The sequence below is a fragment of the Armigeres subalbatus genome, chromosome 2 (genome assembly GCF_024139115.2).
Source record: "Armigeres subalbatus isolate Guangzhou_Male chromosome 2, GZ_Asu_2, whole genome shotgun sequence".
NCBI classification, from domain to species: Eukaryota; Metazoa; Arthropoda; class Insecta; order Diptera; family Culicidae; genus Armigeres; species Armigeres subalbatus.
The window spans coordinates 430,096,493-430,113,055 of NC_085140.1; the positions used below are offsets into that span (position 1 = coordinate 430,096,493).

The 16,563-nt window shown below is 40.1% G+C and overlaps 1 protein-coding gene across 1 annotated transcript in view; it reads right to left on the bottom strand.

Moving 5' to 3' along the window:
• LOC134213558 (cGMP-dependent protein kinase, isozyme 1) overlaps positions 1-16,563 on the bottom strand; it is a 123,661-nt gene that overhangs the window by 8,377 nt on the left and 98,721 nt on the right. Inside the window, exons 3-6 of the mRNA XM_062692710.1 lie at positions 11,597-11,839; positions 10,550-10,923; positions 10,152-10,432; positions 9,902-10,071 (exon numbers count right to left, since the gene is read on the bottom strand). Of these exons, the coding sequence (XP_062548694.1) occupies positions 9,902-10,071; positions 10,152-10,432; positions 10,550-10,923; positions 11,597-11,839 (1,068 nt within the window). The remainder of the gene's footprint in view (positions 1-9,901; positions 10,072-10,151; positions 10,433-10,549; positions 10,924-11,596; positions 11,840-16,563) is intronic.

Here is a 16,563-nt window from a genome sequence, read left to right on the forward strand (position 1 = left end):
CCAAGGGTATGTTCAAAATGCATTTTTTCTGCTTCTTGTCATTTTATGTGAAGTTTACTCTCATCATGCTTTCTCCATATACAAATATGCCGACCAATGCTGGCTGTAGATTGAGAATCCATAAAAAAATACGCAGAAATATGTCCATTTCACGGTTCCGGAAACATGATGAAATGATAACAGATCGGAATAATGTGAATATAGGTATCTAACTTCATGGGTTTGCGAGACGATAATCACAGAAACATTTTCAGGATGATGGTGTCCACTGACACCCTTATAGCAGATTCTAGGGGCCTTTGAGGAGGGGCCGGTTTTGGAACCATCTGGATTCATCCATATATGAACATGAATACATGAATTTTGATGTTTTTCCAAAACGATGAATATAGAATCTATATTAATGAAAGGCTAATTTGTAACAGAGTCATTTGTTCACTAGAAGAATACTCTGCACCTTTCTAAAATTCACGAAGATATGTAATTCAGATTGTATTTCAGAAATATAATCGCAAAGTTTTTACGGCAGATGTTTGCCAGGTATAAAGAAACAATTTAATAGAAAAAATTGTATAGAAGGAAGATCCCCCAGCGCCGGACACCTCCCAATACCGGACACTTTTAAAAACGACACTTGCAGAGTTCCCTCCATCATCTTATGGAGTACAAAAGAAAGCTATTGAAAAGTCCCTTTCCTGCATGGATTATCAGATGCCCATGTTGAAAACTTGGGGGCAGCAGGGACTATGTCCAAGGGCTTGACGATCCCTCCCCAGGGCTTTCCTAGGATGTGGTGGGGTTTGACAGTGGGCCCTGTTAAACCTCTATAAAAAAGAAAGTGTGGAAAAGCGGGCATCAAGCGGCTACCTTCTACCAAATCTGTGGCACCACCAACGAGCTGGGAACCGGCTTCATAGTACCGGGAAAATTGCGCCAACGCGTGATTGGGTGGCAGCCAATCAACGCAAGGATGTGCAAGCTGAGGATAAAAGGCCGTTTCTTCAACTATAGCATCATCAACGTGCACTGCCCACACGAAGGGAGATCCGACGACGAGAAAGAAGCGTTCTATGCGTATCTGGAGCAGACATACGATGGATGCCCACTGCGGGACGTCAAAATCGTCATCGGTGACATGAACGCTCAGGTAGGAAGGGAGGAAATGTATAGACCGGTCATCGGACCGGATAGTCTGCATACCGTATCGAACGACAACGGCCAACGATGCATAAACTTTGCAGCCTCCCGCGGAAAGGTAGTCCGCAGCACTTTCTTTCCCCGCAAGAATATCCACAAGGCCACATGGAAATCACCTAATCAAGTAACGGATCAACACGCGTCGGAGGTGTCCGCCGCGGCTAAACATTGGGCGGCTACAAGACGGTGGACTAGCCCAAGAATACGCGCAGCAGCTGGAAGTGGCACTCCCAACGGAAGAGCAGCATATCTTGAAGATGACTGGAGAGATATTCGATCCGCCATTGGAAGCACCGCAACCGCTGCACTAGGCACGGTGGCTCCGGATCAGAGGAACGACTGGTGTGACGGCGAATGTGAGCAGTTAGTTGAGGAGAAGAATGCAGCATGGGCGAGATTGCTGCAACACCGCACGAGGGCGAATGAGGCACGATACAAACGGGCGCGGAACAGACAAAACTCGATTTTCCGGAGGAAAAAGCGCCAGCAGGAAAATCGAGACCGTAAAGAGACGGAGGAAGTTCTATGAGAAGTTGAACCGATCACGTAAGGGCCACGTGCCACAGCTCGATATGTGTAAGGACACAAATGGGAACCTTCTTACAAACGAGCGTGAGGTGATCCAAAGGTGGCGGCAGCACTACGAAGAGCACCTGAATGGCGATATGACAGACAACGGTGTCGGTATGGTAATGAACCTAGGAGCACGCGCGCAGGACATGCGACTTCCGGCTCCGAATCTCCAGGAAATCCAGGAGGAGATCGGCCAGCTGAAGAACAACAAAGCCCCTGGAGTTGACCAACTACCAGGAGAGCTGTTTAAACACGGCTAGAGCGCTGCACTGGGAGATTACCAAGGTTTGGGAGGATGAGGTTCTGCCGCAGGAGTGGATGGAAGGTGTCGTGTGTCCCATCTACAAAAGGGGCGATAAGCTGGATTGTAGCAACTACCGCGCAATCACATTGCTGAACGCCGCCTACAAGGTACCCTCCCAAATTTTATGCCGCCGATTAGCATCAATTGCAAGAGAGTTCGTGGGGCAGTACCAGGCGGGATTTATGGGTGAACGCTCTACCACAGACCAGGTGTTCGCTATACGTCAGGTATTACAGAAATGCCGCGAATACAACGTGCCCACACATCATCTATTTATCGACTTCAAAGCCGCATATGATACAATCGATCGGGACCAGTTATGGCAGCTAATGCACGAAAACGGATTTCCGGATAAACTGACACGGTTGATCTTGGCGACGATGGATCGGGTGATGTGCGTAGTTCGAGTTTCAGTGGCATTCGCGAGTCTCTTCGAAAAACGTAGAGGGTTACGGCAAGGTGATAGTCTTTCATGTCTGCTATTCAACATCGCTTTGGAGGGAGTAATACGAAGGGCAGGGATTGACACGAGTGGTACGATTTTCACGAAGTCCGTCCAGTTATTTGGCTTCGCCGACGACATTGATATCATGGCACGTAACGAGGATCGAAGTAGCACACGAGAGAAATCTGACTCAAAAATTCCTTCCTGTGTCATTTTTTCTGATTTAAAAAAAAACTCTAATTCAGTTTAACGTAAAGAATCGTTTTTCAATACCCGTTGATTCTTCGCTCCTAAAGGATACTAGGAACGGCTTTGAAGACAGTATCATGAAAGTTTGGAAGAACGCAGCCTCGATACAAGTGAGTAAGCAGAACAACAGCAGCACCTGTACTGGCCGCAGTATAACGAATGCAGCGGAAATGAAGACGGCGGAAGAGAAGCGGCGGTGGTCGTGGAGCCGGTCACAACAGAGTTATTTCTTTTCTCGAAGCCGATTCTCGAAACATGTTGGGTCAACCTATCGCGCAACCATTTGGTACTTACTTGCCAGTAATTGTATGGATTTGGACAGTCAATCAATGTTGTGGGTGGTAAGTACTTCTTGGAAAAAAGGAAAGGTGAGTATAACTTTATTTAATTTTATCTTATGTTCTTTAACTAAGAAATAGTATTTCAAATTTAGATTTGACATTTGCGAGGTGGCAAAAAACTAACTAAGATAGCGTTCACAAATTACGTAACGCTCCGAGGGGGGAGGTGGGTTGAGCGAAATGTAACGATCCATACAAATGTTTCAGATGTTTCATATAAAAAGTGTGGCATAGGGAGGATAAAAATAGCCAATTTTTCCGTTACGTAATTAATGGATCTCTTCCCTAAGTAGGGTGTTGCGCCGAAACGATAAGTGGAACCGTGATTAATTTTTGTGAGATTTAAATCTAATTATTACATCTTAATCTTTTTATCTTATTACATAAGTAGATAGAAAACACATTTTAAAACACCCTTCATGACATTAGGTTGGCAGTTTGTTTTTATAGTGTAACATCTGTTCCTAATACGAATAAAGCTATCATTTGAACAACTAAATGAATGAAACATTAGGTATTTTATTTATAAAGTTTGTGTTAAGTTCATTACTGGATAAATAAATTACAAACATTCATATTCTTTGCTTTCTCTAAACATTCTTTCCTATCATCCATTAAAAATCAAAATTTTTCATGCAATTATTCCCATTTTGGATTTTTTTCGTTTCCTTGTTATTTTTTTGCATTTTTGTCAACTTCCATTGAGTCGTCAGCAATAAAAGTACACCCGATTCTTTTTTTACACGGAGGATGCGTTCCGCGTAAAAAAAGTTTTCAGTTAAAAATTTGAAAATCCATGTAAAAAAATATGGAGATGAGTGTTCGACTGTAATATTCTGTAATTATGTTGTTATATTCGGCTTTGCAGTCCAAGAACTCGGTCAAAACGATAATTTTATAACAACATAATTACATGTAAAAAAAGTTTTATGATTTCTCGACAAATCATGCAAAATGGAGCAACTTTGCAAAAATTTTATATGGGATTTTTTTACACGGTCGTGTAAAAACAGAATCGGGTGTAGTTTGCTGATATACCAGTTATGATATACAAGCTTTGATTCAATGTATTAAAAACAGTAGACATATCCTTGACGAAAATGTGTTTATTGAAAATGGTATCGATTTCAATAATTCCAGATTAAGAAAAAAATTTCAAAACCTGGCGACAATCGGCTACAAGTACTGTCTTTGTATCCACACTTTATACCTGGAAAATTCGAACCGTATTTATATGGAACAGTTTGTCAAATTGAACCAATTCGAGTACATTATTATAGGTGGCCTTAAGATTATAAACCTGATAATAGGAATAATGACTAATTGCGAAGCCGAGAACAACTTGAGAGCGAACTATTGTTTCCAGGACTATTGTAAATATTCAGCTACTAATAAAAATTGAAAAAGTCGGGCATGCTGCGAAAAATACATGTAATTCCCGCCAAGGACAGTGATTCGATATTGATGAAGTGTCCTCCTCTTTCAATCCACGTGAGCACTCTTTGTTCGTTAACGATACATAAAAGCAGTGTTAAAACGAACTGGGCAGATTTATGGGTTTAAGGTGTAGGGTTATGTCTGATACCTCAAAGGTATCTTAAGCATAAAAACGGCTTCACTGAGCTTACCACTATCTTCTCGATGCTGCGCACATTTAGTAAAATAATGCGGATTTGAGAAAGTTTGTTGACGTATGTATGGATGAAGCTTTAGTAAAGAACAGATGGGTTACTGCTCCTTGAATGCATGTACCCATACCAATATCAATCAAAAACATAGAATTGAAGTGCAAATCAGCAATGCAATTTTTTCAGCAGTAAGCATGCACGAGAGCATTGGAAATGACACGTATCAAGTTGAAATCAATAACTTTTATATAGAATAACTTTTGTCACATGTTATGTACAATTGTGTTTTTATATAAACAAGTAGCCCTTAATGGGCCTTAAAACTTTTTTCTAATATGTCATTTCTTATCGGCGTTATCGGAGAATGTTATTAATAGTGGTACAATTACCCTATGTGAATGACATCTGTGGTTTTTGTTTAAAGGTTTTGAAGCATTTTCAAAATGTTTGCAACTCCTCATATGAACCTTCACCTGGATTCTATGTCGCAATTGATAAGTTCGTTGTCTCTTGGGAAAGTTAGGATCTTCCGAAGACCTCCAAATATCATTTCCCAAAGTATCATATAAAAGGATTTTTAATACATTCGGCCATGGGCAGGGATGGCACAAGAGTATATATCGATATATACGCCGAAGTTGTATAAAACCCATCTCTTGCGAGCTGAAATTTATTGCGAAAAAAAGATATGTGTGCATTTGATATTGTCCATTTAATTCAAACATAAATGAAAAGGGTTAATCATATGTAGTTGGCTAGTTAAGATGAAGCTAATCTTATTTTTAAATGTTCTTAGACAAATCTCATATTACTTATCGTCATAGTCAACAATTTTGTATAGAATTCTTTTTTTTTATCGCTGATGATGCCTTGGAAGTTGAGAAATATGTATTTGATGAGATGTTATACACAGAATTCTGCTTTTGTTTCGATTTTGTTTCGGTCGAATTTTTGATCGTGTGGCTTTAATTTATGAGCAAAACACATGTTCCTAAAACCACTAATAATCCAGAGAATAACGAAATACGATAATCATTTTAGATGGGGATACAACTTAGAAAATTTAGATCGTGTTGAAACAGAATCCTGTAAATTTATTCGATATATATCAGTTACGTCTTAAAAAGAGCCTAACTCCAAAACGGGCCCTACGATTTTTTTCAAATTTCTTCCAGAGATGCAGTATAGCCCCAGAATTCAGCTCCGGGTATTAGTTTTGATGGAGAATTTTTTTGTTAATAACGGTCAGGGGAGCACCGTGTACACGCTACACACGGCAGAACATTTACCAAAACGAACCTTGCCACACTTCCTACCCCATATATCCAACATCCCAGTGATTTCTCGTGGAAGTGCAGATGACTCGTCGGCTTCTATCAAAGCGAGTATCACGTCAACAATTTCCTACCTATTCCTCAATTGACCTGCATTCGGACACGGCCGGCGCTGGTATTGCTTATTTTTGGGTCTTCAGTTCTTACACATTGAAGATGATGTTAGTCCCAAACATCATCTGTTGGTTCTCTGTGTAATTACAGCTGGCCTGGCAATAACGGAGTAGCAACCGTGGGCGGTCAATCATGCTCATGCTCATGCTCAGACATTGATATCATGGCACGTAACTTTCAGAGGATGGAGGAAGCCTACATCAGACTGAAAAGCGAAGCTAAACGGATTGAACTAGTCATCAACACGTCGAAGACGAAGTACATGATAGGAAGAGGCTCAAGAGAGGTCAATGTAAGCCACCCACCGCGAGTTTGTATTGGTGATGACGAAATCGAGGTGGTTGAAGAATTCGTGTACTTGGGCTCACTGGTGACCGCCGATAACGATACCAGCAGAGAAATTCGGAGGCGCATATTGGCTAGAAATCGTACTTACTTTGGACTCCGTAAGACGCTCCGATCGAATAGAGTTCGCCGCCGTATCAAACTGACTATCTACAAAACGCTTATAAGACCGGTAGTTCTCTACGGACACGAGACTTAGACGATGCTCGTGGAGGTCCAACGCGCACTGGGAGTTTTTGAAAGGAAAGTGTTGCGTACCATCTATGGTGGGGTGCAGATGGCGGACGGTACGTGGAGGAGGCGAATGAACCACGAGTTGCATCAGCTGTTGGGAGAACCATCCATCGTTGACATCGTGAAAATCGGAAGACTGCGGTGGGCCGGGCACGTAGCCAGAATGTCGGACAGTAATCCGGTGAAAATGGTTCTCGACAACGATCCGACGGGAACAAGAAGGCGAGGTGCACAGCGGGCAAGGTGGATCGATCAGGTGGAGGACGATTGGCGGACCCTCCGCAGACTGCGTGGTTGGCGAAGTGCAGCCATGGATCGAGCTGAATGGAGAAGACTTTTATGTGCAGCACAGGCCACTCCGGCCTTAGTCTGATAATAAATAACTAAAACTGGCCTGTGCAGTACACAAAGTTAAAAAGTGTGATATCCAAGGATGTTATCGATCATTTAGTAATCTGCCTTCGATCATTTAGTAGTTTGTCAATAACTCATTCCAGATGCTAAATTTGAAAATGTGTTGTATGGTGGACTTCTAGTGCAAAGGTTTATCTATAACTCTGCCTAACAGTTCGTTGTTTGAATTTCACTAATAACGGAGCTATAGCGCTAGTAGCAGTAACTTAAACTAAATGATTGCGTATTTTGTTATCATTTAGTATAAGTATAGCAACTAGCACCGTAACTCCTTTAATAGTGGAAATCGAACATCGACCTGTTAAGGAGAGTTGTAGAAAAACCTTCGCACTAAAAGTCTACCAAACAACACATTTTAAAATTCGACCTCTGGAATGAGTTTATTGAGAAACTACTAAATGATCGAACGCAGATAACTAAATGATCGATAACATCCTTGGTGATATCTTTTTGAAATGTCAAGCAGGCTAATAGTTCGATTGCCGCCGTCCCTGAAAACTCGCAGTTAATAACTGTGGAAGTGCTTAATGAACACTAAGCTGCGAGGCGGCTCTGTCCCAGTGAGGGGACGTAATGCCAATAAGAAGAATTAGGTTCAGATACAGCATTCCTGATTTACACCGATCCCAATCTGAACGTTTGGCGGAAACCGTTCGGTCGAATGCTATTTGGTCGAAGGCCACTTGGCCGGAAGTAGTTTGGCCGAATAGGCCATTTGGTCGAACAGACCATTTGGCCGAAAAGGTCAACATTCGCGTAACATTCGAGAAGGGTCTACAGCCAAAACGTAAACATTGAGAAAATGCCGTTCGAAAAAAATGCAGCACAATTTCTGTTCCTATTTCCCAGGTTTATGATATTTTAAGCAGCAAAAACTCCTAAAAGCACATAATCAACACTATCTATCCATCCATAACCTTAATTGTATCTAAAACATGCAAAAATGTGTCGAAATCGTTAAAATAAAATTTTAAGTCTATTTTCATTTTTTCCGGAATGGCATTTTTCGAAAGTAAACACGGGATAAGGCTTTTCGGGATGGGAAATTTTCTCTCTTTCCGAACTCGGGCCGATGACGGTTCAGAAAAATTCCGGTTATCGGCCCGAAGTTGGAGAAGGCTTATCCCAGACAGAAAAAAAGAGTAGCTTAGCCGTTTTTTAGGGTAAACCAACACATATTTTGTAAATAACAAGTTGTGTAAATTTATTTTTTTCTAAGTAATTTAATTGAAGATGCGGAACACTTTTATACCATTAGTAGCTATTAGAGGATTCTATAGAAGGGTGTTAAAATTGAATTTGTTTACTTTTCATTGTAGGCCCTAATCAATTGTTAAGCGAGATTTGGCCGAAAAGGTCATTTGGCTGAAAAGGTCATTCGGTCGAATGTGTCATTTGACGTCTCACATCTTTTTTCTCATTGTGAACAGTGAGAAATAAGTAGTAAGAAATGATGAGTGAAAATAGAGGCACCTTCCTTCTTATTTTGCTCTTCTCACTTTACGCAATGAGAAGTGATAAGTGAGAAATGAGAGGTGAGAAGTAAGAAGTGAGACGTCTCACTTCTCACTCCTCATCTCATACTTCTCACTGTGAAAAGTGAGTAGTGCGAAGAGAGACAACTCACTACTTACTTCTCACTTTTCACTGTAAAAAGGGAAAAGCGCGAAGTGGGTAATGAGACTTGAGAAAAGTGAGAGATAAGGAGTGAGAAGTGAGTAGTGAGACGTCTCACTATTCACTTCTCACTCCTCATTTCTCACATCTCACTGGTAAAAATGAGAAGTGCGAAGTGATGCGTCTCACTCCTCCCTTCGCGCTTTTTACTTTTTACAGTAAGAAGTAGTGAGACTAGTGAGACGTCTCACTTTTCAAATAACCTGCTCGGTCAAATGTCTTATTCGGCCATATGTTCTATTCGAGCAAATGTCCTATTCGGCCTAATGACCTATTCAGCTAAATGACATATTCGGCTAAATCTCCTATTGACCTATTCGACCAAATGACCTATTCGGCCGGATGACCCGTTCGGTCAAATGACTTTCGGCCAGATGGATTGCGACCAAACGACCGAATATGACTTCTATAACCATTTGTTCGACAAAGTATCGAACTTGTTCTGTGCATTTTGTCCTTCATTTGTGCATTTCTTCTGCAACGCGTGATTCAACGCGAGACTCAAAATTAGATTGTTTACGATTGAGCACCCAGCTACGATCGGATTTGAAATATGCTGGAATAGTATTTTCTACAACAAATTAAATGGAAATAGTGGGCAATAATTGTCTCTATGTATGATTAGCTCAAGGAGCATTTGCACGTAAATCCGATCTATGAAAATTCAAATACTAATGCCGAAGCGTTGGTATGCCGCAAAGTAGTTGATCAAATTCGTTTAAAGTTTTTTAGTGGAATGTCCTCACAAGTATAAAGCACTAGTTATCGCTATTCAATTTAATTGGGCCTGTATCGAAACAGATAAGTTCCTATTTACCTTACTGTTAGTTGTCTAGTTGGAATATTTCAAGATTTGTTTAGAATACTCACTATGCGTAGTCACAGAAATTTATTGAGATTCTGAGAATCAATCTGAGATCATAAAAATCCAGAAAGGTCACATATTTTCGAAATGCACGTGTTACATACTAAATTATTTTAGTTTTCTACTAAAACAGTCGTACGCTACAACAATTAACATTAATAAGCACTTTGGCACTACTTACCACTTCCAACACATCGGCAATCTTTGTAAGTACGTCGTTACTCAAATTCTTCAGCAGTGGCACCGATCGCAAAAAGTTCACGTTTTCCTCTATCCTTTGCAACCCGGTTCGCATCATTATCTGCTGAAAGACACGTCGGTCCAACACCCACACTCGCGAGTCACTTAACACTACATACGGATGAAAGAAAAAAAAATCCATCATAAATCATAGACAACTTCATTTCATAACTGCAGCGAAACGCCCTTACCTCGAATCGATGCCGTGCGGGTGCAGTTGTAAAGAATGGCCAACTCGCCGAAGGCCTTCCCAGGGCCCATCAACCCGAGGAACTTGCCGTCCTTCAGCACTTCGAACTCCCCGGCGGCCGACACGTACAGATGCGATCCGGCCTGTCCCTCGTGAATCACGTACTCCCCGGAGCGATACTCACGACTGTACATCGAGTCGACGATTTCGCGAATCTGCAGCGAGTCGATGTTCTTGAAGAAGTCGTTCTCCAGAATGGCATCCTTGATGAGCTGCTTCGCACTGTTTCGATTTTATGATTTATCGCGTCGCGTTGGTGGGGTGGAATGGGTTTCAATTAATGCGGAAATAATCGTTGGAAGAAGCAGCATTGCTGCTTACTTATAGCGAAGCACTTACCTATAATCTTTTTCGTATTTGGGAATCTTGATATCCGAATGACTGCTCATAAGTTCACAACTTTCGCCTGAAACGCCTTGCTTTTTCATTGCCATGAGTGTAGCGCCTTTATTCTGTCGGAAGGACCCTTCGACGGATCCGGGGGCTTGATTTGAGTGGGCCAGCTTGAAGCCTTTGCCGGTGATGCCATACAATTCGGACATGGGCAACTGCTGACCGGCCATTACGTAGTTTGTCTGTATACTGGACAGCAGGTCACCCTCAACCGTTTGTACCTTCGGGCTGGATGTTGGAGCCCCATCTGCTTCTCCCCCGTCGTTTCCTACATTCTGTGATCGATCCAAGCTGCTCGTGGTCGTCTGCTGGAGTACACTCTGTCGAGCCGCAGCCGCCAAGAAGGAAGAAATCGAGAAACAAAAGCAATGTGAGCAAAATTGTCATAAACCTCAAAAACGTCCGACTTGAAATTTGTCATTCCCGGCACGCAACGAATGTCGTCGTCACTCCGTTATGCCGGTGATGGGCCTTGATGAGCCGCGAGCATGCCCCATACCACGTTCGACATTGTAAACAGTTATGAATTCAAACAAGTGGCAATTGATCAATATCAAGTCGTAATCGATAGAAATGTGAAGCTATAGCCATACATTAGCTTCGCTTTCCGAGCCGGAAGAAATAACTGGCTGAAACTTTTAGTTAATTCCGGTTACCGTCAGGTGGGGCTTCTTTTGATTTCAGGGGCTAGTATGGATTTTTGATTTGCTGAAAAGTTTGAACGAAGACGATAACAAAATGAAACAGAAAGTTGCCATCCAGCTATCTAATGATGATAATTGTAGTTTGACTGATATTTAGGGTATATTTTTTTGTTTTCAAATGCCCAAAGTAGCTCCGATCCGATTCGAGAGATAAATGCGAACCCGACGGCACTTACATATGTCGAATATGTCTAAATTAGTTTGAACTAAATTAGCAGGTCAGAATTGAAAATCTATTTGACCATATTTGATATGACTTACTTCACTTCTACCCGCAAGGGTCTCTCACCTTCAGTTTATCGATCTCCCGTTTGAGTTTACTGATCTCCTCGTCGCGAACTTTCAGCTGCTGCCGCAGGTATAGGATTTCGTCCTCGAGCGGTTTGCTTTTGATATCATTGCCCAGCGTGGGGGTGCTTCCGTACGACTGGAAGCTATCACAGTTGTTTTCCGGTGGAATGGACTTGCGCCGATTGCCGTTGCTCAGTAGGTTGGTACGTTTACCGAACATCAGTTTGGAGTTTTTGCGAATCTGTAAGCGATGTTAAAATAAAGAATTATATCAGACATGGGCGGAAAAAATAATGAATTTTTTGGTGTAATGAGCTTTATGTTTGCTAAATAAGTTTCTGATTTTCATTCCCAATCTCAATAAGGTACAGTGGGGCAAGTGGGTAAAGGAAATCGTATATTTCATGTTCATGAAGTCATAAAAGTTGAAGATAATATTGAATTTGATCATATTTATGACATAACGAATCATCTATCCAATCTTTATATGCCTGCGAACAAGATCTTTAAAAAAAACTTTTAGGATACAAAATATTTGGAAAACAAAAAAATCGGTTTCAATTTTTCACTTGCCCCACATGTGGGGTAAGTGAAAAAATGATTTTAAAAGAGGATTTTTCAATATAAGATCACATTTTCTGATCATATGTTTCATGCAAATGATAATTATACTGAATAGAGCATAACTGTGATCTGTTGTGGTGCTTTTTGACACTTCATGAAAGTCAAAGGGCACTAGAGTGCCTCCATTAAATGATTTTTATATTTTTATGTTTTCTTTACCTGAATTTTTTGAGATCTAATATCTCATCTCCATTTGTGTCTAACACTACTTTCTATTTCAGGTTTATAGTAAGATAATGAACCTTGGCGATAATGCAGAGAAATTATCTTTGAAATATTCATCAAACCTGGAATCATATTGTGTTTCATTAACAATCCACTTATGATTTCAGTAAAAGTAAAAGTATAATATATTTTATGAATTTCAACTAAATAAATCATAATTGTTGATATATTTGCAATAGTAGTGATTCTTGTATTTAAGCTATATAAATAACATTTTTTCACGAATTATTTATCAAACATGGATTATTTAAAACACTGACACGCTTTGCATTTTGGGTTCCTGATTTAGTATTACTACACCTAACCGGCGGTTGTTAGATTTTCTAACAATACTGTATAAGAATCTACCAAAATATGTATAAGAACTGGGCATATGCGAAATTGTTAGATTCTTATGCAAAAAATGTAAGCTCTCAAACAAAAATTGTTAGAAAAGCTTACAAAATTGTTAGATTCTTATACAATACTTGTATAAGAATCTAACAATTTCGCATATGCCCAATTCTTATACAGGTGTTGGTAGATTCTTATACAGAATTGTTAGAAAATCTAACATCCCAGGTTGGGTGTACGTATCACTGTAATGACCAAAAGCCTTCGAATGAGTTCGAATTGGTAACATTTGTTTATATACGCCTAATAGAAATTATTTGTGTTTAGAAAAATAGAGAAATGCATTCAGTGTCGGAAAATTTTCACTTGCCCCACCCATGGTAAAAAACAGGCAAAGCAATAAAATATTTTTTTCAAAATTTTTGGTGTTCAAATCAATATTTTTGTGGCTGGAATTCAAAACTACAAAGAAAACCAACTTATCAATGCACTAATTGAATGTGTTATGGAAATCAACATAAAAAAATATTTGTATTTATTGACACGCAAAACAACTTGTGCAAAAGATAAACTTGAAAGGTTAATAAACTTTTACTCTCGCATGTTGAAATGGTTCATTATTTCATGTTTCACTTATTCAACGCATTGATTTGAATGGCCTTATATGATTGTGAAGTGAAATTGAATAATTCTGTGCTTCATCAGTGAAATACTTGCGTTTTTTTCACTTACCCCACTGTACCTTACCTATTAATCATCTTGAAAAAAATCTGTGTAATTCTGTAAAAAACTTTTTCAAAGAGTTATCTTCTAAGCCAACTAGCTTGAAGCTTGACATTGAAGCGCATGTAATCCCGGTCAAAATATATCATAGATTAGCATGAGGATATTATTACAAAATAGTATCACATATTACAAATGTCATACCAGTCAAATTAATATTTAATTGTAAGTACAATGAGCATTTGAATTGCGCAGAAGGAAGGAACGTTTGCAAATCAAAAAAGTATAAATACTTAAATAAGTATAAAAATAAATAAAAGTACCTATAGAAATCAAAATAAGTATAAATAAGTACTAACAAATTTCGGAAATTAATCATTCCCATCTAGGCAAAACCATGGGCATTGGATCGTGGTTGGGCTTTGCACGCTGTCATAGTAACGAGATTCGGCATGTTTTGTTCTTTTTTGTTATGTAGGGACACGGCAGGTATTTTCGTCTGTTCGTCATAGTCTCGAAAACCAATTAAAAAGACGCTTTTTTGTAAAGCTCATACGTACCAAATCGTAAGCTCAGGAGAAACTTTCTGCTATAGTGGAGTTCTAGGAAATGTACGTTGCTTTCGTTGGTTTTAGCCCCTACGACGAAGGGCGGAAATACCTGCCGTGTCCCTAGTTTAATTGCAATTTGTTGAAATTTATTTTTTTAAATAATTGAATTACTGCGAGTTTGATCGTGGTCCTGCTATACATGCGGCCGTTCACGAGATTGATGGTGGTAAGACTAAGCGTGGAATAAAGGTGGTAAACAGGGGTTGAATCCAAAAGAGAATGAAATAGTATCTCACTTATCATCTCTGCACAAATATTTATACGATATGTAGCATATCGTGAGAGACTTTTTTTTCGCATGTTGTCATGTTGTTAAAGAACTGATTTGGGAGGCTATACTGCATGATAAATTTCTTTTAGAAAGCTCTAAATGCGGGGAGCACTGGCTCTGATGATGCATTTCAACTTGTTCTACACTGCTGTGCGGTCACCAACACCAAATGAGCGAGAATAAAGCTTCTCTGTGGGGGCTGCCTATCCGATTCTGTTTTTTCGCACTTGTATACAAGTTTGATAAATTTGTTATCATGGCTTGTTATGATTCGGAGCAGTTTTTGCCTTTCTTTTATCGTTGTTCGTTATCTAATGAATGAGGTGATTTCTACTAACCCTGGTGGTAAGACTTAAGTGATTTTTAAAATTTAATAAACTATGTCTATACCTTTTTGACTCAGATCTCGAACCTGGTTCATATTTCTAAAATTCTCTTCTACACATATGAGTCATTTTCGAAGTTCAAGGACACTCCTCACGAAATCCAAAATTAATAGTACTCACGTTTTCAAGGGCACACCACTCAATATGGAAGTGCGCCGCAGCAAAGCTGAAATAATAAAAATGACAGTTATGCGTTACTTCCGTATCGAGTTGCCCTTGAAAACGCGAGCACTTTTAAATTTGGATTCCGTGAGGAGTGTCCTTAAGACAAAACGGCAGTTTAATGTTATTTTGTTATTTTATTTATGTTATTTTTTAATTTGAATGTTTTATGTTATTTTTTTAATAAGGAAGCGTGACAGTCCAACCAGTAGATAGTAACAGAATTTGTCATTCTGTTACAGTATTTTTTTAACCTTCCTTATTCATTAAAAAAGCTACACATTGTGCATTGGAGTCCATTTTGACCCAAGATTGGTCACGATGCCAATAACTGAAATTTCAACCGATTTTCGATTTCTTGGTACCAAACGAAATGTGGTGATTTATCCAAATTGACCTGTCTAGCCCTTGTGGAACCTGTACCAACTAGAGGTGGGCAATACGGATAACTTCGCTGAACGGATCAGATCTGGGTCATTCACTTTAAGGATCCTTTTTTTTTTTTTGAACTAAACATGAGAAAAATGCGAAATGACGTAGCGGCTGTTATTCAGGCTCACTCTTTTGACACAATCATACAATATTTCCTCCCTCTTTCGCTAACAATCTTATATAACAGCGGTTCTCAACCTTTTTCTTGGGAGGTACCCCTTCGAACTTTTGCATTAATTGAGGTACCCCCTCTCGAAATTAGGCTTCCAATCCTCTTGAAAGAATAATTCCGAGCCCTTTGAAAGGAGGAAGCTCTTTTCAGCTTTTGAATCCCTTTAAAGTAGGCTTCCGCGCCTCTTGATTAGAGGCTTTTGAGCCTCTTGTAGAGAGGCTTCCGAGCCTCTTGAAGGCGGTTTTCGAGCCACTTAAAAAGAGTCTTCCTTTGCATCTTAAAAGGACGCTTCCAAGCCTCTTGAATTAAGAATTCCGAGCCTCTTGAAATGAGGCTTCCAAACCTCTTGGAAAGAGGCTTCCGAGCCTCACTAAAGGAGCCTTCCGAGCCTCTTGAAAGAAGGCTTCTGAGCTTCTTGAAAGGGGGCTTCCGAGCCTCTTGAAAGAAGGTCTCCGAGCCTCATGAAAGGATCTTGAAAGAAGGCTTCCGAGCCTAGAAGGAGGTTTTTGAACCCTTTGAAAGGCTTTTGAGCCTCATGAAAGGAGGCTTTTGAGCCTCTTGAAAGGAGGCTTCCGAGCCTCTTGAAAGGAGGCCTCCGAGCATTTTGAAAGGAGGCTTTTGAGCCTCTATAAAAGGAGGCTTTTAAGCTTTTAGAAAAGAAGGCTTTTGAGCCTCTTGAAAGGAGTCTTCCGAGCATCTTGAATATAGGCTTCCAAGCCTCTTGAGAGGAGGCTTCCGAGCTTCTTTGAAAGAGGCTTTTCAGCCACTTGAAAGGATGTTTCTGAGCCTCTTGAAAAATGGCTTCCGAACCTCTTGAAAGGAGGCTTCCGAGTCTCTGAAAAGGAGGCTTCCGAGCCTTTTAAAAGGAGGCTTACGATCCTCTTGAAAGGAGGCGACTTCCGAGCTTCTTGAAAGGAGGCCTCCAAGCTGCTTGGAAGAAGGCTTCCGAGAAGCGTAGAAGGATGCTTCTAATCCTCTTGCAACAAAGCAACCATTAGCATTAGTGCATTAGTACATTAGTGAAAA